At 26.9% G+C, this 25921-nt stretch overlaps 1 protein-coding gene and 1 pseudogene across 1 annotated transcript; both read right to left on the reverse strand.

Moving 5' to 3' along the window:
• Window positions 1-245: 245 nt before the first annotated feature.
• On the reverse strand, window positions 246-11452 carry LOC113559012 (sperm-associated antigen 6-like). Its single transcript, XM_026964603.1, has 10 exons — window positions 11419-11452; window positions 7184-7449; window positions 4709-4919; window positions 3488-3675; window positions 2818-2991; window positions 2452-2604; window positions 1420-1572; window positions 1168-1329; window positions 440-585; window positions 246-369 (listed from the first exon to the last, which is right to left on the reverse strand). The coding sequence occupies exons 1-10, from the start codon at window positions 11450-11452 to the stop codon at window positions 246-248; spliced, it is 1611 nt and encodes a 536-aa protein (XP_026820404.1).
• An 836-nt stretch (window positions 11453-12288) lies between these two features.
• LOC113557469 lies at window positions 12289-19688 on the reverse strand (annotated as a pseudogene).
• Window positions 19689-25921: the final 6233 nt, after the last annotated feature.

A 25921-nucleotide genomic window follows, 5' to 3' on the forward strand; every position in this document is an offset into this window, starting at 1 on the left:
ACCACTACAATATGATATAAGTAGTAGAGCCTTGGCCCCTTGACCCATCCCTCCCCATGGATCCATCACGTGGTTATGCATGTATTATGAACAGAAATTATATTTACAAACAATTTTACTTACTATAAAAATAAAATATATATATTTATCAATTACACAGGGTCAATAAAAAATATAATTTATCAAACGGATAAAAAGTTTTTACATTCAAATACCGATTCTGTCTCAGATAGTGTTTTCCATTATTAAATAGGGTTGGTGAAGTTATTGCTCATTTGTATGTCATGATCGTTTAACAAACATTGACTTTTGGGCACAAACTTGTCCAATTTTTTCAAAACCGATTCTGGAATTTCTCCAGCTACCATTCTTATTTATAAATTAAAATAAAATATATAGTTAAAAAATTAAATTTAACAGTTAAATTTGTTAAACTTACTGTAGTATATTTTCTGGGAAGCAACAATTCACAGCTCTGATAACATGATACAACTGTGAATTTACATCTGTTGTAAGGGTTTGAATCATTTTCAAATGTCCATTATTGATAAAAATTCGACGTGCTTTAAAGCTTTTTGGTAACATCTAAATCAAAATATTTAATATCATATTGTAACTACATCATTTTTAATAATAATTATCATAACAATAAAATATTCACTCATTTGAATACAATTGGTGGAAGCGAAATGAAACAGATAAACATTAAATATACTTAAGTTAAATTAATCAAAAATATAAATAGTTATAATAGAATCAATATATAATAAACGCAGAAAACTAAAACAACAAAAAAGTAATTTGTAATAATCGATAGAGTGATACCAGACAATTTAATAATATAGCTAAATTATAGATTATTATAGAATAAAATATAGTTATTTTGGAAACTTAAAGTGACGCTTAGTTATTATATGATAAATTAATGTAGCTTTTAAAATTAATAATTAAGTCGAAGTGTAATATAAATTAATATAAAATATTTAGGTATCATAATATTATTAATTGTTTCGAATTGATATGTATTAAAAAGGTAACTCCATAAGGCTCTCCATATTATACCTATAAAACGTTATGTTATGAATTACGATTTATAGTTTGTGTTACCTAATTGGCGTTACTATCTAATATGATCTATGTATAAATTACATAATTGACAAAAAATACTTTGCTAATTCTAAGAAGTATGTATAGCATTATTTGATCAGGAATTGACGGCGTCAACAATTTTTCTACAGCAGAAAAATCTTCGCATTTGCTCAGTATAGTTTGAATGGCACTCTTGCAGTTATGATGTGCCACGTGCTTCGGACTCGAGTCAATGTAAACCTGATTAAAAGAAAATAATCCTTATTGATGATTACACGCCATGACAAACACACATGAATTATTGTTTGCAATTTTTTTTATTGTTCTCACATCAATCATAGTGCTCACAGCGTTACAAGTAAAAACGGATTTCGAATGTTTAGAACTATGTTGACCTATCATTTCTATTGTCCAAGCTATACAGGCTTTTAGAAAATCGTCGTCTGTATCGCTTTTCAGGATGGCAGTCAAATGTTTCAAAACCTGAAAGTTAAAAACAGTTCAAATAATATTTGTTTACATGTAGGTACTGTACTAGCTAGGTAAAACATACATTAAGATGGTCTATACAATTCACAGACTAATCGATTAAATCTATGTATCGATTTACTGCACGTAATACGATATAATATATAGTTTCGTAATTTTTATTTATTTGGATCTTTAAGTGTAATAGCTAGGTACTATTTGATATACTAAATCCGTTGAATTATTTGAAAAAAAAAAATATATATATCACTATTAACCAGTAACCACACATTATGGTTAAATTCGATGTATAAAAAAAAATTGATTTCATAATTTAGGTAGGTGTATATACTAATATAATAATATCATTCATTTATAGTGGACATAATAATTAGGTAATTGACTATTTTTTATAGATATTAATTTGGATTGAATAATACGAATATAATATTAAAAACTAAAATAAAATCAATACACATCTATGATAAAACGACGAGTTATGAAGGACGTTATTTTGAGAAATTTAAATTGCCATGTATTTTAGATATTGAAATCAATGAAGTTCCTGTTCGTAGAGACTTTATTTTTTAAGCAATAAGTTTATATTATACACGATTGTAAGAAACACAATCGTAAGTTCATCTAAGTTCTTTAAATGCTTAGCTACGAGTAAATTAGCTAAGTTTGAAAAAAGTCCTAATTAAATATAGATATAAATATTATTATTAGTATAGTAATATTATGATTTATGAAACTTCGAATTTATGCATATACTAGTATGCGTTTTACTAGTATTTGAACTATTTTGTGAATGTATTATATTACCTATATATTTATATAGGTGTATCTAATATGCTTATGAAATAAAATCTATATTAATGTAAGCATTCAAACCTTAGACTTGATAACAGCCGTCGCAAGTAATGGTGACACAGACGATATGTATCCCAACGCGAGTATAGCTGGAGTAGAAGGATATTCTTTGCTTTTCAAAATTACGTTCAACAATGAAACTATTCCGCCAGTAGTCACGATCATCTTAGAAATCTAAATAATGTAAAAGACAATAGACATACGTTTAATATATATATACATGCAATATTAAAAATTAGAGTTAGCTGCAGTTGCACTCGTCTTTTATATTTAAAAAAAAAGTGTTGGTGGAATCTATTTATTTGAAAATATGATCTGCCATCTAAACGACCTTACTCGTATATCTAATTATTAATATATTGTATATATTAAAATGTGTGATCGTACTTGAATGGAATATTTCACTACTTCGTGAACGACTTCAGCCGAATTATAACGTATAGATTCATCGGGATGCGCCATCAGTAGCAATATTTCTGGAAATAGTTTTGTCTCTACTACTATTTCGGTTAAAGACGACGTGTGCTTGGCAATGTTTTTTATTAATGCTAATGTGTTTGCCTAAAATAGTATAATATTAAGCATTGATGTAGAAATATTAAAAAAACTAAAAATTAATTATAATAATAACATTAATGAAGTAATAACAAAATAAAAGCAAATTTAAATAATACAATTATTTTAATATTGCAAAACAAAACTACGTGTTCTTACTGCTTATAAGGTACTTGTGTATAGGTACAATAAGTATATACATATATAATATATTATTTACACTTATTTATTTTATTATGTTGTAAATAATATTGTAAATAACTTAATGTAAAACATTTCACATAAATTTAAATTTCTAAAATTGAATTATAGGTATATACAATAATTAGGTAATAAATAATAATATATAAATATTTACGTATCTTATATTTATATTTAAATATTTTAGTATATTTTGTATATCGTATTTTATGATATAAAGTAGTTATAATAAATTGATTTAACATTAAAATACAATAAATAATATGTAATATGATTTTTGTTTCCATACTTAACAATATACCTGAAGTTTGACGTCTGTGATGTAATCGGTAGATAAAAAACATATCACGTTAGGTAAAGTTTGCACTTCTACAATTTTTTTGGCTAATCTTTGGTTGTGTTTGGCTATCTCACTTAATGTAGACAATGCATATAATTTAAAATTTAGCCGTTCCTCTTTTAAGCTTTGGACAATTTGAGGCAGTATACCTATACATTTAAAAACATATTTGTAATAATATATTATTACAAAGAAGAAACTCAAACTCTGATTTATATACTATGTATAATAAGTAAATATTGACCAAGTTATTAAAACCAAAAAAAAATATATTTTATTATTTACCTAATTAAAGATCGACTATATTTTATAACTTTAAATTAAATTAAGTTTATTTGAAACAATAATACAATATAGTTAATAGTTATATAAAAAAATACTGATAAAATGTATCTAAACTTATCTTGAATATTTTAATCAAAAATCAAAACTTTATATCGCACTTTTACTTGGTAATAATTATTTTTCGACTTAAAATTTTCTAATAATTGTTTACAGTTTTTAACGTCAACATTAGTTTTTTAAGTTTTTTTTTTAATGCAATACCTATAATACTACTATAATAATAAGTATTGTTTCTAGGTTAAAAATATAGTCTAATACAGCTAATAAGATAAATTATAATATTTGAAATTATAACTATAAATTATAGTAATTGTTAATAGATAATTTTTAAAAGTATATAGTTGCATCCATCGTTTACTTAATCCAGGGTAAGATAGATATATGCGGTCATATAAATATATATAATAATATTTTTCCAATGGTCCCTAACTATTCGTAGCCTTAGCTCATATAAGGTCCAAGAAGCTACTACAAAATTTTTTTTTAGGTATTTTATTAAACAATTTATACATGTTTTTATATTAACATTTCGTGTTTATACCAGTATTATAATAAATACTAAGTTAGCATTAAAATTAATTTTTATATTTTTGGGATATATTGAACAAGACTTTTGTAATCAGAATACTATCGATAAATGTTATAAAATTAAATATGTATAATATTGAACGAAGTAGTTGCATCAGTTTTGTGGTTCTATATATAGTGCGTGGTATTTGTGTATCCTTTTAATCCTTTAAAATATTTTCATTAATTTCTACCCACCTCTGACTACAACTTGCATTTCAAGTAGTTTGATATCTTGTGATTATTTTAAATTAATATAAATACACCTACCAGATTTTATGATCAGTTGTGCAGTACTGGGGCCTTGACCAGCTATGGAACTAATTGCTTGCAAAGTTACTTCTCTGACTGTTACGTCCAAATCCTTCATACATGTTAAAATAGCGTGTATTCCATCACATTCACTTACTATCATTTCGGAACACGACAAGTGTTTGCTTAGATTCCGAATGAGATTCATGCAACTTTTTTTGTAAAATTTCTATTGCAGTGAAAAAATGAATATCATGTAAAAAATAATCATAATACATAATTATAATTTATAATACAACATCAATATAAATCCTAAATCCAGATTAATTTATTCTTGTCATTATATTAGAAATTAGTATTTGTAGAGATAAAACGCGTCCGTGACTGAAACTTTTTTTTAGCTACAACGGAACGTGACTTCTAAGAAATAAGACCGATTTCGATATATCTTAAAAAACTGACATTGCGTACATTTTAATTTCCCCCTGTTATTTTTCATTTGTTTCGATTATTAAGAAAAGTGCTACTACAAATATACTTTTTTATCACATCCAATTTTGAATTAATGACAAGATAAAATTTATTACCAAAATCAGCAATATTGAAGATTGATGCATTTTTCAAAAATCTAACATACATTTTAATATTTTTTCGTAAATAGGTATGCATAATATAAAAACATGAGAAAATCAAAAAAAAAATCTTTGTAAAATCCAATGAATAATTTTTTTTTTATATTTCATTGTTACAAGTTGAAACAAGTTAAGTTGGACTAATTTTTATCTAAAAAATTTAGCACATGTAAATAAATAATAAAAACGTATTATTTTAAAAACACTAAGACTAAATCATTTACCTATATGTAGTATGTAATGAATTATTTAAAAAAAAATAATCTTTGTTTAAATAGTCAATAGATAATACATTATGATTTATGACTATTTTACAATTTAACCTAACAAATTGTCTTTATGAATGTTTATGTTGTAATATCTTTTAATATTTGATATTTATATTAGCTACTTATTTATATCATAACATATTACTATTATTACTTCTTATTAACTATTAATATCGACTTACCAGAACGGTGTGAATTGGTTTATGTTCTAAATAGGCAATGCCTTTAAAAAGTAATCCAAGTATTTTGAAAGTATAATTTTGTGTATAGTAAAGTATAATAATATAAGTAATAAATTAAAAGTTTTAAGTACCTATACAGATATTTGTGAAATACTGAAATACAAAAATTAACTAATATTTTTATGTTTTGTTTGGACATCATTTATATAAATGATTACTAATAAAGACGTGATAAATCTTTTATTAAATTTTCAAATTTTAGGAATAAAATTTAAATTTTTTTATGAATTTTCCCTTGCAAAATACTCTAAAATTGTCCGTATTTTTGATCAAATTGATAAAAATATAAACTTTTTAAACACTGATAATAAATTGTAACTATAATTTTATTTGAGATAATAAAATGCTATGTGGTTATGTGGAACGTTGTGTTCACTTTTTACTCAAAAACAAAAATGTTATCACACATAAATATAAAAAAATATAAAATTATACTAAATACAAAATATTTACTGAAATAGTACTAACAATTATATCAAGTATAGAAAATACTTAAATATCTAAATATCTTATGAAAAATTCAAGTCTTTACATTCTACAGTTATTAGTTTTTGAATTATTACAAAAAAAACGTAATAGATTTGGTCAAGAACTAGTTTTGCGTTTTAATTTATTTGGTTTTTGTTTTTCTCAATTATTTAAAAATTATTAAAACTGACATTTGATCTCCCTAAGAATCAACTTTATACGTCTATTATCAAGTTCTACGCTCAAAGTATTTTTCCTACTACGAAAAGTGCGGTTAAATACAATAAAACACGTCAATGAATAACCGAAAAAACCTTCAAATATCCGAAAACCGAGTGCACATTGACTACTTTGCCGTACTTACATGTTATTAGTGGTATTTATCTATATACCTAAAATAAGAAAAAAAAATGTTTATCTTGAATCACGTATAGTACTTCGGTCATTTCGGTTTATACATACTTCATACCATAAACGGCGTAAACTATGGATGTAAAGAACTAGAAACGAACAACTTTTTAAAGAAAATGCGAAAAGCGCTACATGCGAATTTGTGAGTGGGACGCAAGTACGAATAAATCAGAGAACCTATAATGTAAAATTGTCTTTATACATTTATATAACATAAAGTTACGATTACCTACTTATAGGATAGAAGCAAACTAAAAATTTGCTTTTCTTTGGTACTTATATATTTATATTTAAAAAATAAAAAAACAATTATTTTATCAAGTAGTTGTTATATATATATATTATATATACAAGCGACATAGCGTTATCTGTATACCGTTATACTAATACATTATTATAAGGAAGTGTGAAGAAGGCTAGGAGGGATTTGCGACCTGGCTGTCGGCTATTTGTCGTGATTCATATACGTACGTTTTCGTTAGCAATCTGTCCAAGTAGCTCTTTCAGTAGATTGTCAGCACATATTATTTGCTTGGCACAATTTTTGCTATTTCTAGCCAATCTCGCCAAGCCCAGCACCGCGTTCATCCTCACCACTGGGTCGATATTGTCCAACAGCGGCTGAACTATGTCAACCGCGTTACTCTTACTGAGGCATTCAACGTATGTCGGTTTAGCTGCCTGTGCCGCGAAGCTCTGCACGAAAGTCAGCTGACTTTTGGCGTAGGTGTCGAATACTTAATGTTTGTATATTATAATAATATATTACTGTAAAAGCACGAATAATGCCCGCAAATGAACGAATTACGAGCACTAAGAATATATAGGTACGAAATAGATCGGTTAGATTCCAAATGTCTGTTCTAACTCTTAGAAACCATAAAATTTTGTAAATCTTATAGGATAAATAATATAATCAATTATAAAATATGAAATGGTGGTCAAACGGGTACAGAAGGTGTCAATGTAATGGATGTGTTAAATTTAAATTCAAATATACATATACCATTGTATATGAAAAATGATTATGAGTACATGGACAGTGTATCATTTTAGACATTTGTATATTATATTAATAATATATCTATTATTAATACTAATAGTAGGTTGAATTCATATTTGCAAAATATATTGGATTTGTATATAAAGGGTCCGGGAAAATAATATAATTTATTAATATAGGTAAATAAGAAAAATAAAAATAAAACGTTTATTTAGGACGTTTAATATGATGATGTATTGTTATTCAAATAGAAATTGAAATACCTCCACTAAAACTACCGAAAAAAAAATATCGAAGCTATTTTGATAAATACTTGTAATAATTGCTCTATGCAATTTTTAAACTCCACCAATCACTGTCTCTGAAGCAGAAAAAGCAAGTTAATAAGTCAGCTTAAGACTTGGTTGAAAATTTCAACCAGGCAAGATTGATTTAATTGTCTTATAGCTTAGAACTTTTATCAATTGAAAATTAGCTTGACTCAAAATTTAATTTCGAAGATATAATAAATGATTTTTCCAAAAAAAGTAAGAAAAAGAAAACTAAATTAAAAGAAAATTTAAGTTTGAAATTTAATGATTACTGATTAACTATATCAAAATAGTATACTATACGTGTTTAGATATAAATTAATCGTATTCGTATATAATGTACAAAAATACGCCTTAGTTTGAATATTTGTATTTTATTTCATTTTTAATTATTTATGAGTACATTTACTAATATTTTATAAAAATATGTAACTAACAACCAACAACTAAATAAGCTACAAAGTCTATGTTTTGGATAGTAATATACAATTTTGTAAAAATAAAAAATAAAAATGATAAAATTTAAGTTATGATATTTATATAATTACAAAGATTAAAGAAGCTCGGATCTATTTACAGTACCTACCGTGTTCAATGTTCACATATGGTGGCCTGCGAAGACTTATAAAGTTATAAGGTAATAATCATGCAAACAGTACGAATACGTTTGTCATTTATATTATGAATAGCTAAATAAACTAATATATTTTGCAAAATTTTTAATTTAGTAATGAGTAATATATTAAAAAATTTAAGACCCCACGAATAATATTTTTGTATAATTACATACTACAAAATAACTAAAATTATTAGAATTTCTTATCCCATCAAAATTTGAATTTTTTATCAATTGTCTACGAAAAAAATACATGCTTAAATATTTTTTAGATATTTCATTTCCTATACCATATACTTACGAAGAATTACGAATTTAATTAATAAATGGCAACTAAACTCACTTTTCTATCTGAAAAAAATTCTGAAGTTTAAAATAGAAATATTTTTACTGCTTTAAAAAGTGATGACAGACACAAAAAACACACACATAGTAAAATCAATATATTAATCACTTTGCTTAGAACCTTAAGTAAATTTGAAAGTTGTAAAATTATTTATAGCAATTACACCTCGTCTATATTTAAATACGACTATTGAAAAATATTACACGAGTTGTTATTACTGTAATACTGTGGCAATTTAAAGATATTGAAATTTATGTTTAAATTTTTTTTGTTATTGGCATTTGAAATTTAAATTTAGATAAAATTAGATAATCAAATGAATAATAACGATTTTCTTTTCTACAACGTTTGTTATTTTGTGGTAATTCAAAAATATTAATCATACAAATTGTCGCAAATACGTGTACACTTAAGATGTGCATATATTTATTCAATTATAATTTTCATAAGTTATATTATATACAATACTTAATTTTAAAATAATGATAGATTATTATAGATTTTTTCTTACATATAGGGTTTTATCAATAGAAAATTGTTTATCCTATAAGATTTACCATTTTTTATTTGTAAAAATCCTCTACTATTTTAATTGTTTGAAGTTTGATGAAAATATTTTAATTAATTTCTTAGAATTTTTCATTATCAATTGATAAAAAACCCGAAATTCGAATATTTACAAGAAATAGTCTAAGTAAACTTAGGTATTCGTACTTTTACTGTAACATATTATATTTCAATGAAGGTGGATTTAAGGTATGCCTGAAAGGCTTGCTTTCACACCATTATCCTAGCACCTATAAGTTAATAGGACGAATGGAAGTACTCACAAGAGATGTAGTAAATAAAAATCGCATGTGCCATATAGTATAATATATATGACCTATACGTATTTAAGTTCTAAAATACATCCATAAAAAAGTTTCTACGTGTAAAATATAACCATTAATTATAAGTAAGAAAAACTATCCCTAATGAATAAGAAAAACTTAAAATATGTTATTTTTACACCTAAAAACAAAGATATATTCCTAGAGGAAAATGACGAAATGCTGAAAAGTACCACTTACGTAGACACTACAAGTAAAAAAAATTTTCTTTCGAATTTATTTAGACAATTAGACTTATAATAGCGCAGACAACTTAAGAACGTAAGTTCAAAGATTTTTTTTTGTAGAAGCTTACATGTTATATAATCGCATATTTAACTCAATATGTATTTTATTATAATTGTCACGTAAAAACTTTTGATGGTATCTTTTTTGGTTTTAAAAATAATTAAATAAATTAAACTGATATAGAGTTACTCAGCTGCTTGGTCACCTTCCCTCTAAAAAAAAAAAATGGTTGGACATTTTCCAAAGAATAAAATAATTATTTTGCACACATGAAATAAATAATATGATAGGTATAAGCGAATAATTACGCCAATTATTATTGTAGTAGGTAATAGGTAAATCATTTTTCCACGGTATATCACTCGTTGGCTACTGCACGAATGCCGAGACCTAGCGCTCATTAAACAAACGTATCTTACTACCTATATTAATAGTATAATTTGGACCATAAGCACAAATTCAACTTTAAATTTGTCTAATATGTTATTTTATTATAAATGTTAAAAAGACGTAGTACCCATATGTGTTGTCCCCGTTTTTCACACATACGACATGGTAAATTTTCGTTTATCAGTTTCAAAAGTATGCTATTAATTTTGATATTAGAGTGAATCGGCCTATAGTAAAATGTAAAGGTAAGATTATTATCTAGGGCCCCACATAGCTTTATATTATTATTTTTAAATAAGTTTTATGATCATTTTAAAATGTACAGTTTCAAAAAGATCATACTTACTTAAAAATAATAATTTCAATAAAAGCCTATGTGGTGTCCAGACAATAATCTTACTTAAACATTTTATAATAGGTCAATTCACTGCTTTAATATCAAAACTAATAGCACATTATTGAAACTGATGAACGAAAATTTGCCATATCGTACGTGTGAAAACAGAGACTGAGAGACAACCCGTTCTCTTAACATTTATAATAAAACAAAATATTAGATTATTTTGAATCGTCCTCTTAATATTGCATTCAAAATTATGGAACACAGCTAAATATGTAAATCATCCCTGTCTTTATTTGTTATTCATTATAGCTGAACAACTACCTTCAAAAGTAAGTAATAGTCGAATACATTGAAAAATCAATATAACTTTTACTAACTTAAATGAACTGGGATAAATACTTTATTCGATGACTTGTTTTAAATCTCGTAGCCACAACAAAAAATATTTTGAAGGGGGAAATAATTTTTTAACAAGGGATCTTAAACATCTTTAGTATCTATGGGATTTGCACATATGGTTATTAGTTATTACTATATATGCGATTTCATATTATCATCTAATTACATAGTTGTTATTACTTGTTTGTACGTAGTAATTCGACGATGGACTCATATCGTTGCAATAAAATAAATAATTTGATATTCCACCTGCAGTGCTTAATGACCTTAAATAATAATTCAAAACAACAAATAACATAATACCTATACATATATGTTTATAAAAATGATAAGTTACACATGGGACTTTTGGGTCGTTGTCATGGTCACAGATGATCTTTTGGTACCTTCATTATATTATTATACAAACGACTTCCTATCCAAAGCCTATAGGATTACGTTATGTTATTATGTTATTTCATACACTCATTGTTGCTATTATTTATTTTATAATTAAATAATTATAAGTTTCAATTTTTAATGCTGAATTATTTCAATCTTTTTTAATTTTAACATTTATCAATCTAAAAAAAAGTTTGAAAATTAGTAGTTTCTTTTGTCAATAATTTCTAACTTAACAATAGTTACTTTGTATTTATGTATGCCTATAAGTAGTACTATAACTGAAATTATTGTATTTTCGAAGTATAATAATTGTGTAACTGAATTAATTATTTCTAATGAACACAATTCAAAAAGTAGAAATATTCTAAAAGTATCCTTCAATTCTAATAGTTTTTGTCTACTTCAGAGTTCAAATAATATAATTTTGAAAAAACACAGCATTATTTAAATTAAATAAATATTATTTGTAAATATAAATAACTAAAATAACTAATAAAATAGGTAATAACAAAAAAAAAATATGTGTGGTTTATTTATATTTACTTATACAGTAATCCTTCGTTATCCGCGAAGGTTACGTTCCAGCAAACCTGCGTGGATAACAAAACCGCGGATAACGAGACCATAAATCAATGTAAAAAGGGAGGTTAGGTTTAATTTATTTTATTTTAAAAATCAATTAATAATTGTTTAATTCATACAACTAAAGCATTTATAGTGGAGGGTTGAATTTTGTTAAGTGATTCTTTGATGTTGACAAGACATTCAGCGATTTTATAATTTTTCCATCCTTGTGTGACAGTAAGTTGTAAGTACGTATAATGTATATATGTTATACTTATAGCGATATAACAACAATTATCTAGAATTGTCAAAAATAAATTTCTACAGTGTTCATGTAATAACGGTAAAACGTTATCGCAATCGCAAGGTTAGGTTATACGCAATAATATGTTATCTTGGACCCAACCACGGATAACGGAGGGATTACTGTATTACATTATTTATTTTTACACAACATAAATTAGATATAATATTCAGGATCTTAATCATTATACCAATCAATCATTTCATAGTCTGCTTCAAGTACTGCCACATCTTCACGTGCTTCAGAGAACTCCCCTTCTTCCATTCCTTCCCCAACATACCAATGGACAAAAGCACGTTTGGCATACATCAAATCAAATTTGTAATCCAATTTCTCCTAAGCATCAGAAATTCTAGTATTATTTGACAACATGCAAAGAGTACGTTGCACTTTAGCTAAGTGATCACCAGGGAACACAGTTGAGGGTTGGTAATTGATACCAATTTTGAAACCTGTCGGACACCAATCGACAAAATGCATATTCCGCCCACGAGATTTATATCTTTTAAGAGAAGCTATAGCATTATTAATGTCCCTGGATACAACATCTCCTCGGTAAAATATGCAGCATGCCATATAAAATCCACAAATTGGATCACCACATTTCACCATTTGGTTGCCTGGTTCTAAGCAGGCATCGGTGATTTCTGATACTGACAATTGTTCATGGTAAACCTTTTCAGCGGATATGATTGGGGAATAGCTGACCAAGGGGAAATGGATCCGTGGGTATGGCACAGTTTTGTTAAGTCAACATTCAAGGCCCCATCGAAACGGAGAGAAGCAGTGATTGAAGAAACAACTTGGCCAATAAGGCGATTTAAGTTTAAATAAGTTGGACGTTCAATATCAAGATTACGACGGCAAATTTTACAGATGGCTTCATTATCGACCATGAATTTACAGTCACTGTATTCAATAGTTGCATGTGTAGTTAGGATGAAGTTTTATGGCTCAACTACAGCGTTGGAAACTCGAGGGGACGGGTAAATGGCAAATTCTAATTTAGTCTTTTTTCCGTACTCTAGGCTGAGCCTTTCCATTAACAAAGATGTGAAGCTAGATCCAGTACCACCTCCAAAAGAACAGAAGATTAAGAAACCTTGAATACTAGCACACTAGTCAGACAATTTTCTGATTCTATCTAAAACAATATCAACCATTTCCTTTCCTATAGTGTAGTGTCCACGTGCATAATTGTTGGCAGCATCTTCCTTCTAGTGATCAATTGTTCAGGGTGGAACAATTGACGGTATGTCCCAGTTCTTACCTCATCTGTAATTGAAATATAAATTAAATTCTCTAATAGAAATTTTATATTTTACTACTGATTTACCAACAACAGTAGGTTCAAGATCAACAAACATAGCTCTTGGCACACGTTTGCCTGAGTCTGTTTTACTGAAGAAGGTGTTGAATCTGTCATCTCTGCCTGCATTGGTCTTTTCAGATAGCATTTAACCATCTGGAACAATTCCATGTTCTAAACAGTACAATTCCCAACAGGCATTACCAATCTGAACTCCGGCTTGGCTAATGTGTACAGAAATAAATTCACGCTATAATAATAATAATAATAATAATGTAAATTAAAATAAGTTAATTAGTTTTTTTCTAGTTTTATCCTAAGTGATATATAAATTGACAATAAGAAAGTTAATATACAGCAGCTATAGCTCAATAAATTATTTACTATCCATGAATTATTATTTTGTTTTATTATCATACATGATGAAATTATAGAAATTATAAACCAATGCTTATTATAATGTTAGAAATAATAATTTTGATGCGACGAAAAATACATACAATTTTAAATAAATAAATATTCAAATGTTTATAAATGCTACTTAGATTTGAGGCATGTTCTACTCAACTCTATACGAGACTTTCGAATAATTTATGTAATTTTTATAATTTCAGAATATTGTGTAATAATAAAATAAAATAATAATTCATAGATAGTAAATAATATTTTACTTTAATAATTAATTTAAAGTGTATCAAATGGTGTTTAAAACAAAAAACATGTGAACTAAAAATAAAAAAAAATAATTCAATACATTTTTTTAAAGATAACTTATAACCAATCTCTTTTTTCGCCAATTTTGGATTTAATATACATGTTAATAGATCAAAATTGATTAAAAAAAATGATTAATTCAAAAATTATATTCAAAATTGGGATTGGAATTTAAAAAAAGTTATAAGTCATAGGAATTCATAATCCATTAGTCTAGTTTAACGTACTGTAAACAGAATTGAAAAATATTTGCAGGGTTATGAATGATAAAGTGTACCCTGTATTTGGGAACACGTCGTATAACAATAACTATAGTACATATTTGATATTAAACTAAATAAATACAAAATAGAAGATAAAACAAGTGTAAGAGAATATTAAAATAAAACTGAACTAGTTAAAATCAAAAGTATAAGTATTACCTGCAAGCATTAACAGATTAGCAGGACAGTTTAACATATAATTGTCGTCAGAAAAATTAGGATAAAGACTCAAGATTCCTAGAGTTAAAAGAATTAATTTTAAAATTTATTAAACAAAGTAGTATTTACTGGGAAATTCGTGAAGCCAAAAATTAATTTATATAGAAAATTGGAGAGCAACTTTAAGGGGAATAAGATTTAGGTAATTTAAAATATCATATGAATCATATGTAAACTTAGTATATTGCATTTAAAAAACATAAATTGCAAAAAGTTTTTTGTTGTACATATTCAATAATTCCATTTTGTTTTAATATATTATTTATCCAGATAAGTGGATAATATTGAAAGAACAAGAGAATAATAAAGAACTTTCAAAGCAAAAGGATCATGAAAATTTTTACATAGTAGGTATGCGTTTCATAAAACCAAGAATATGCATTGCTTTATTCTTATAAATTCAGCTTGGTAAAAAAATTTAGTTTGAAATCAAAAATATCCAAAAGATCATTAAAAATAGAGAAGTTCAAGATTAAAATTTTAAATACCGTAGAATCTTAAATTTTTTAATATTTAACAACTATAGAAAGTATCAAAACCAGGAAAGCTAAGGATCAGAAAATCCAAAATAATGTAATTTGCAGAACAATTTTTTAAGATTAACTCGATCAAACTCTTAATATAAACAATATCTGTGTGAAGGTACATTAGAAACAAACAAATTTAAAATATTAGATTTTTTATTTAAGATGAATTATTACATGCTAAACGTTTAGATATAAAACCATGTTGATTATGAAAAAGATACAGAGAACAACAGCTTGTTAATTTAGATGAAATAAATTAAATTAGAAAACAGTTTAGGAATAACAAATAATTTAGAAATAGGATAATAGGAAGATACCATTATTAAGCGAGATTGCGAGATATTAAAAATATTAGTTAAAATTGTTGTTAAAATGAATCTACAATAATTGTACAGTAAAATAGGGGTTAACTATCCGGTCAATTACGTGATATAAGAGATAAAATTTGATACATCTTTAAATTAAGAGAAAATTCAGTAAATTCTAATTGATTAAATGAAAAGGATGAGATTTTAATATTATTATTAGTTATTTTTTATAAAATTAGTATAAGTAGAATTGATAAAATTACAGTAGGTCTTAGTGAAATAAAATGCAAAAAGGTTAATAATATCTCGGCCATCATCAGTAGTAACAAAATCTTAAGTTAGAAACTTCCGAAATGTTTTTGAGTAGATATTTAAGATTTAATAATATGATTATTATAATCTATTATATTATTACTTTGTTTGTAGGCTAAATATGGTAAAATGTATGATTACGAAATACATGATTATAAACTATATAGAAGGTAGTGTTAATAGAAATATTTAGCTATCTTCACAATCACCATCAATATTTTATATCTAAAAAAATATTGAATCAAATGCAAAACTGATTAAATATTTATACTCATACAGCTAATACTATACATTAAAATTATATTAAAAAAAAAAAAATTAGTCTATTGAAGCATCAAATAATATCATTCAGTTAATAGCAATAGTTCAAATATTTTAATTAAGTTGAAAATAATTACAATTATAAAAAATAGTTAGATTTGTATTAGTAGGTATATCATATGTATAATTTAAAATAATAATAATACCTACAAATAATTTATAATTGATTAGTTAAGAGGACGCTATACCCATATGTGTTAACTCTGTATTATACATGCGTAACATAGCTAAAACCTTTTTTGCACGGGACAACTTAACTCCCTCGATATTTTAATCAAAACAATCAAAATTATAAATCCCATTGGGAAAAACTTTACCTGTGACGTAGCGTTTTAATTTTTTTGATAACATGAATGCAATTAAAGTTATCGGTTTGAAAACTTTAGGTTTTTTTCATTTAATTATTAAAAATTATTGGTAACCACTATCAAAACAATTAAAACGCTACGTCACAGGTTAAGTTCTTCTCAATGGGATTTATAATTTTGGTAATTTTGATATAAATAGGGAGTAAAGTTGTCCTGCGCAAAACAGTTTTTAACTATGTTACGTGTATAAGACAGAGACAACACATGCGGGTATAGCGTCCTCTTAAAAAGATATAACATTTTAATTATCTACTTATCTTATCACTAGGGCTAGGAGTTCTATGCATTTGCATGTTTTTTTTCCTTAAGTCCAAATTGATTGGTTGTCAGACATGTCTACAATTTGACTTATTTTTGATAAAATAGTAAAATTTTTTTTTGCATATTTTGAACATAATGCATATAATTGCAAGTATATACATTTTTGAAAATCTTGTTAATTTTATATGGTATTTATTTAATGAACGTCTATAACTATTGGTTTATTTGTCGAATTATCGTAAATATACTATCTAAACTAAAATGAACTTAATACTAAAGACGAATTAGGAATTCAAAACATTTCTAAAAATGTGTAACATCACAACGGTGAATATAAAATTGAAGAATCAAGAAAAAGATGTTAATATTACTTTAAATCCGGGACAAATCACGTCATTTAAATATTCTCCAACAACAATGTGTGATGGGGAAAGGAATTTCAGCCAATACAATCTTTGATTTAATCGCCGGTCGTTCACATTTAAAAATTAAAAAAAAACATAATTTAATAATAGCGTGTAATAATATTAACTAATATTTAAAAAAATTATTTTTGCATGTTCTACAATTTGTTTACTGTATAGAAATCCGAGCCCTACATCACTATTAAAAATGTTGAATAAGTAGCAAAAAAGTTTCTTTACTTTCTTTACATCTTAATATAAATGTATTATGTACTATATGTCTATTATGTAGTCATTACTTTCAATTATTTAAAATTAAATTTTTGCACCACAGTAAAAACTATACCTAGAATAAATATAAATTTAAGTTTTACTTAATATTATGAGTAGGTAAATTAGAGATACATACTTACATTTAATCAAACTTATTATACCTAGATATTAATAAACAAGCTAGGTATAGCAAATTTGATATTTGAATGTTCAAAGTCAAAAATTAATATAGTGAAAAAGTTATAAAATTTAAAAATTGTATAAACCAGTTAGATATCAAAAGCGCTATAAACCCCTGTAAGAAATATCATAACCTCTGGAGACCATATACATTTAAATTGCGATTATAAAAATAATTACAAACGTTAAAACAAGTCAATAAGACAATAACAGTAAGTATATAGTCTTTCAAATAGGTAATATAATCGATATTATCCAAGTCACACCACTATCCCCTCCCCACAACGGTTTGTGCATTAACAAGACTCACGTCGGTGATCAAAAAAAAAGAATCGATATCGATCTAAAAACCGCTCCCCAAAAATAAACCATAAAAACAAAATATCACGAACAACTTTTTTAGAACTCCGATAGATATCTATACAAGTTTATCAACTGCATTTCATAAATCCATGAAGACGACTTACATTCGTTTTAAAAATAACCACATCAGCTGAACATACAAAGATGTTCTCGGATAACGATTTTCCGTGCGGAGTTCCGGTCGCCCGTCCGATTGTCAACGATCGAAAGCGGACGAAGAAAAACGGTAAGGGCGGAACGTATTGAATTTTGGCTGGAAATATCGTAATATGTCGGAATACGGCTAAGATGGTTATTGACTGGCTCCGAGGCGCGGACATGTCAAAATGGTGTAGCCGTTGCGCCGTTCAGACGAGAGTTAACGTGACGAGCATAAAACGAATAACAACTTCGACAACAATATTACAGTGTTGAGGTAAATCAAATATTCGTTTACTCACCATTTTAAAGTTAAAGTAAAAAACTTCCGAGTTTATTATGACAATAAGAAGCGATTGAAGCAGCTTCGTTGACGTCCAAGAAGTCCAGTGGGCGGTGAATTCAATGACCGACGGTGCCGTGCTGTATGCTCCGTAACCGATTTGCAGACCGACGACGCTCTGTTCGACACACACCTATGCAATACTACGTCTACGTTTCACACCACTTAACGCTTTCCCTAAAATTAGGGGTCGGCGAACAGCGGCTCTTTCGATGTTAAGTTGCGGCTCTTTAGGTGCAAACGCAAAAATAATTATTTCATTATAGGTACGAAAAAAAAATATTTTATTAGGTATATAAAAAAAATATTTATTAATTTACACTATATTTTTGTTGCTAAAGAATATTAAATATCAGCACGGGCCATCAACTAAAATTAAAATTATATACCGCAAACTTTCCAAATCCATGCAAAGCCATTGCTCCCATTAATGTAACCATATTATAACTATCTATTACCCAATATCTATATTATTCATTATTATTGCTAAAATACTTGAATGTTTTGTGCTAAAAAATATTTTATGTTTTTACACGAATCAATGTTATTTGGTGTATAAATTCGTTAATTTTAAATCGAAAATCAATCACCTACTAAAATGTTGAAATAAACATTTTGTGTGGCTCCTTAACAACAGGGAAATTATGTAAATTGGCCTACCCTTGTCCTAAATCACCGACGCACGCGAATAGACTAGACCGCGCGTGGAAAGAGAAATATAAATATATGTGCGAGAGCTAAATTAGAATTACCAAAAACGATATAAGCAAAAACATACTTAGTTTTTGGAATATTTTATTTTCATGACATACATAAAGTTGTCCCCAATATGGCCGACGGCGCCCTTGTTGTATGCTCCGAAACCCGCCTGCTGCCCGACGACACGCTGTTCAGCACACCTGCAATGCGGCGCCAACGTTTCCCCACGCCACATCCTCACCGGCCGGTTGACGCTTTCCTGCGAATCGCCTAACACCAATGCACACTCATAGACATATAAAAGAATGGCCCGAGCATAGAAAGATATACGTGAATCAAATATATGTACGAGAGAGATAGAGCCAAGTTAAAATTACAATAAAAGATATAAGCAAAAGCATAATAATTTGTCTTTGAAATTTCATTATTACACCATGTTAGCACATATTAAGTTATAAATATATAATAAATTCTGAAATATTCATAAAAGTTAGTAAGCACTATTCACTAATAAATAGTTACCTAATGCAAATTTATTTTTAAAAATTAACATTTTACAAAGTCAGATATATTTTGTAGTTTTATATCAAACAACTGTTAATATTAAATGTATTATTTATACAGATACATATTTATTACTATAATGTAAATAGTAATATTAAGTATTGTTAAATTTTTAATTTAGAAATAAAAATTATATATTAGTGTACAACAAGGGCGTATCTTAAGGGAGCATAAACAAAAGGTTCAAATTTGCGTACACAGGGCGTAAAGTTGTAAAATGTATCATATAATAAAATTAAGTATAAAATACGGTGAATGAGAGGGGGTAAGGGCCCATGTGTCACTCCCTTAAATACGCCCCAGGTGTACAATATATTTACTCGTATAGAATTGTATGTTATAAATCATAATACTTACAACAATTTTTTTTCACTGGTGTTGAAAATGAATTAGTTTTTGACAAAATCATCTTACCTACTCTATTGTCGATTTCGTTTGAACTTGATTTTTAGTGTTATACATTTTTTAAGTATTAACCTAATTATCTGTAACAAATGGTTATTTAGAGATTATTTTTGTCCATAAACTGATTCATCAAATTTATAAAATATTTATTTATATTTAATATCAATATAAAATTTAATACTAAATTGTAAATAAGTACTTACTGATGTAATTTTGTGACGAGTTTTTAAATATTCTCTGACAAATCCAGCAACATATGATAATATGTTTTCAATATAATTGGATTTTTTGTATATTGTCAATAGCTCATTTTCATTCTCTGATATGTATTCACTCTCAGCTGCATATAATAAATCAAGAAACATATTTTGGTCTTCACTTCTTTAGTTGGTAAATTTTTTTTTAAACTTGTAATTTTTAATATACTTGTAGTATGTTGTGCAAGACAATTAATACTTGTTTTTGATTTGATTTCAGCATGCACTAAGAGAGCTTTATGCAGCTTCAAACTGAGTTACAGTAGGATTATTATTGAAGCCTCATTAAGTTCTAATGACAGAAAATAATAATATATAATTGTAATTATTATTTTTAATGAATACCCATTATAAGAAGCCATCCAGAACTGAAAATGGAGAACGAACTACCGGGTAATGGCAAGAAAACCAGTCATTATCGATGCCTTATTGGATGCCATGAAGTTATTTTTTGCAGGATTCATCTCAAATTTTACATCATCAATTATATTCAAATTTATGGTCTTGAAGAACGCCTATCATTTGTTTGAATGAAGTCAAGGAAGATGAATAACGATCCTATATATTAATATTGTATATTATGCATTATTGTTTAATGTATGTTAACTATGTCAAGTCAAAACTACTGAACACATTGAATAATTTATATTAAACAGAGTCGAAGTATAGACGTAAATTTGCCTTGTTAGAAGGAGGGCTAAAATTATAAACACTAAATATTTATAAAAATCAAAAAGTAATAAAATATTTTAGTCTTTGGAAGTTTTAACTTATGTCTTATGTCTATGCACACACGCAACAAATATAACCCGTTCCGCCCCACCCAGTACACCGATCAGTAAAAGTTCATTAAATTATTTCCCTTTTCAAATTTTTTTATCGCTTTTGCTCTGTCTCCATCAACAGTTCGTATACGTTACCATAATAAGTAAAATGTTATATATACCTATAATAATAATTTATTGATATTTGATAGGCAACAATAATATTATTCGTATATGGTAAGTAACCATGGAAATCAAATTGGATAAACCATAAAACAATAAAATGTCGCTCGTATATGGGGCATATGACGGTGTATGATTACTGTTTAAAATATCTTAGGAAATAGTAGAAAAATATTAGAAAAATAATATCGCTTACCCACGTAATATAAATAATAATTATCGTCTATCGACCACAAGTCCGCAAGTCGTTCACTCGTTCCGCGTATGATTGTACAGCCACACACACACACAAATCTATATGGATAATAATAAGAAATAGATGAGAGATAATATAATCGGTCGATATCGAAACTATAAGAACGAGCCAACGACCGTCAGTATTCATATATTATATAATACATATAGTAAAAATTTTATTATTATTATACAAACATTGTCAGTTGTTTATAGTTCGTACTAAAATACTGTTTATTGTCAATCGTCAATTTAGAAGACCACAACAGTAAACTATACACGGAACAATCTCTAAACAGGTACCTATTTTAAAATTTGAATCTATATTTTATATTGATTATATCAATTAATAACATTGTATATTATATTAATATTATATTATTGGTAAATTTGATTAGTTATTTTTGTGGGGTTTATAACTTTAAAAGAAAGAAATCGATACCGGAAAAGTCATCGATTTATTATCAAACAAAAAATGTAGCAAAAACGTTGTGCGAATTTGTATAAAATAAGTTGTTTTCTATGGTTTTTGATAAATTAATTTTATACATAGGTTTTTGGAATAAAATGATTAAATTAATTATTTTTAAGATTTGTTCAAATTATTATCATATAAAAATTATAAAAGTTATCATATAAAAGTTTAGATTTGATTTTCATGTAGTAAATATTTTGGTTTTTAAAAGGCTTAACACTGAAACTCAACATTCCTCTCCCAAATAGAAGGTTTTTACCCATTTAAATATACTATAGATACCACAGAGTCAAATTTACGCATTAGCACTACAGTCACTGTGCCTAGGGCCTACGTGCCTACGAAAGTATTAATCCTGGCTTAATCGGAACCCAACTAAATGAACCTTTGTCTGAATTTTACGATTATTTTTATTTTCGGTTCTGTTTGTTTATTAGAATTTGATGATAATATTAATGTCGTCAAAAGTATCATGTCACAATGTAAAGGAACCTTTTTTTTTCATTTTCGCGACTGCTTTTGCTAACAACTAACAATGCATATAATAAATCTATTACCTTAGTTGCATCGTTTACATGTATCATGTACGCATGCAGTTTAGTCATGCAATATGCTATTACAACTTGCAACATTTTTATTGTATTGTATTCAAAGTACTACACAGGATTTCAAACATCGAAATACAATTTGATAAAAACAAAATCAACTTGCGACTTGCGTAGATACGATTTTATTAAATATTGTATAAAGTCACACTGAAAAATGAAAATAAGAACTTTTTTATTATTAGTTATTAATTATTATACATTTAAAAATTACTAATTATTATTTATTAATTTATTATAAATCTTATATAAAAAGCAACTTTCTGAACATTCCCGTTTTTCGTCTCTATCCCGTTGTCAAATGGTAGACAAAGAAAATATAACGAAACTTAATGTTTGTTGGCCAATTATTATTTCTATTATTATATATTACGAGTATATCTAAGACTAGGTTTGTCTAGAATTTTACTCGTTTCTAAATTCACCACCAGACTTATTAAAATATATATATTCCAACAATAAATATTAATATAAACTAACTAGTGTATGTAATTTTCTTTTTAATAAATAAATGAAAAAAAAAATCTATGATAAAAATTATAATAGTGCGTAATTTTGTTTAAAATAACTTTATTGTCCCGTTTTTACCAAAAAAATATTTGATCACTTTATATATACTATTATAATTATTGATTTATAATATTTATATACTTATATATACTAAGACTAGTAATACTTATATTATTCAAAATTAATTTAGCTTTAACAGTCTAATATACGCTAATGCATACACGAACGTAATACTATTAATACTGCAAGTCTCCAACCGCTGCGGTGCAGGACGCAGGTAGATAGTTATTAGTTACAGTGGGCGGTGTTTCCAAATTGCGGACAAAGTGACAAAAACCATGTGAGTTGCGGACGAAATCTAAAAAGGTAACATACGAATTGCGGACACAAATATAAAATACGAATTGCGGACAAATGTCCAATTATTATTTTTGATATTAACGATTGTGGACGTTAGGAAATTACTGTTCGATATTAACGATTTATATATATATACATTATAAATATATATATATATTATTTATCAGCATTAAGATTGTACAGAGGCTTTTGAAACGGCTGTCAAAAAATATGTTTAATCAGTTTATCGACAACCTTACTCGCTTGCTTAATATCCGCCGTAGTGTCGTCTTTCTGTTCGTTTATTTTCTATTTTTCTGTATAAAAATGTATTGTGAAAAACTTAAAGAGTTACGTGTGATTGACGGTTTTAAGTTCCGTTTTCATGGCATAATGAAAAATGAAATTCAATGGTGGGCGTGTACAAATAAAAGGTGTAATGCATTTTTTAAATTTGATACATATAGTGTTGAAATAGACAATAATCTTAAACATAATAATCACGCGGCCGACGAGAAACGATCACTTGTGCGGCAGAAGTTAAGTAACAGTTTCAAACGTAAAGCGGTAGAGCAGCTATGTGAACGTCCCGGTAAAATTATACATTCTAAGATTACACCAGATGATTTTAATATATTAAACTCAAATGATATAAATTTAATCCGAAAAAATATTCACACTGCTCGTATGAGTAAGTATCCAATATTACCTAAGACACTTTTAAAATTTTATGCCATGGTTCTTGACGTAGTAGATAAATTACACACCAAAGGAGGTGAAAAATGGATTATTGACATTGACAATAATAAAAGTGTTGTGTGCTTCTCTACAATAAAAAATTTTAATTTTTCATATATTATAACGATTGCATTTTCGCAAGACACACATATTTTTAACTCCACCTACCAATTTTTTGGTAGCTTATCATAAGTCCTGAAAAGTGGTGAAGGGAAATATTTGTGTCCGCAACTCACGTGGTTTTTATTAAAAATAATCTCTGTACGCAATTAGTATGTTATAATATTGACCTGAAATAATTTGTCCGCAACTAGTATGTGTCCACAGTGGGTGTTATCCCAGTCCGCCGATACTCAATATAATATGAGAATACAAGATTTGTCAAAACAAATAATTTACTATTTTATATACCTTTCAATAATAATACAATAATTATAAGTAGACATAGTAAATATAGTATTTTATTGTATCTACATACTCGATCAAAACAATTTCGTTTTCTTTTATTCTGATTTTCTGAAAATTCAGGTACTTGTTTTCTTCGTGTTTTTGGTCTATGTATGCTATGTATATAAATATAATTATTCACTGCAAGTCTTGATTTATTTCTAACTTAAATTTGAACTATTCCATATCAGTCAAAAAAATGAAACAAAAAATGTGTAATTATATATAAGGTATAATGTATTATACGTGGGACCGCTAGTGACTGTATATGAAGGCGAAATTCACGCAGTGAAATATTCAAATATTACTACAATTAATTAAAATCATAATTTTTATTTTAACCACAATGGCACAATGGCTAGTGGACTTTTCAGTTATTTATATTCTATATATAAAATATAGATCTATCTATCTTTATACTTTATATATATATATATATGTATAAATGCATAATATTATATACTAATATAATAGTATATGGATACGGGATAAGATAACTCAACTTGTAGATAGTAAATGATACCTTATACCTAGTTGAAAAAATGTCTATGCCAAGAAGCATGTAGTTAATATTATCACCGTTGTAGGCGAATTGGTATTTTTGGTCGAAAAACCGGGTGTCGGCTATAATAGTGGTGGTTGACGAACCGGGAACGAATCATTACAGTATACACAATCATTTTTTTCATCACTATAAAATAAACCTAACAGACATGCCATCATATACAATGACAGCACACTTATTCATATTAGTCATAAGATCATTAATAATAAGTAATAACATACCAACCATTTTTACCTTTAATACTCTTGTAATCTATTATACGACTATAATATTATTATGTTCGCCTAATGATTAATAACGATTTCAAATTAATTTATGAAATATAAATTTCTAATAATTAATA

Source organism: Rhopalosiphum maidis, chromosome 3 (assembly GCF_003676215.2).
Source record: "Rhopalosiphum maidis isolate BTI-1 chromosome 3, ASM367621v3, whole genome shotgun sequence".
Taxonomy (NCBI): domain Eukaryota; kingdom Metazoa; phylum Arthropoda; class Insecta; order Hemiptera; family Aphididae; genus Rhopalosiphum; species Rhopalosiphum maidis.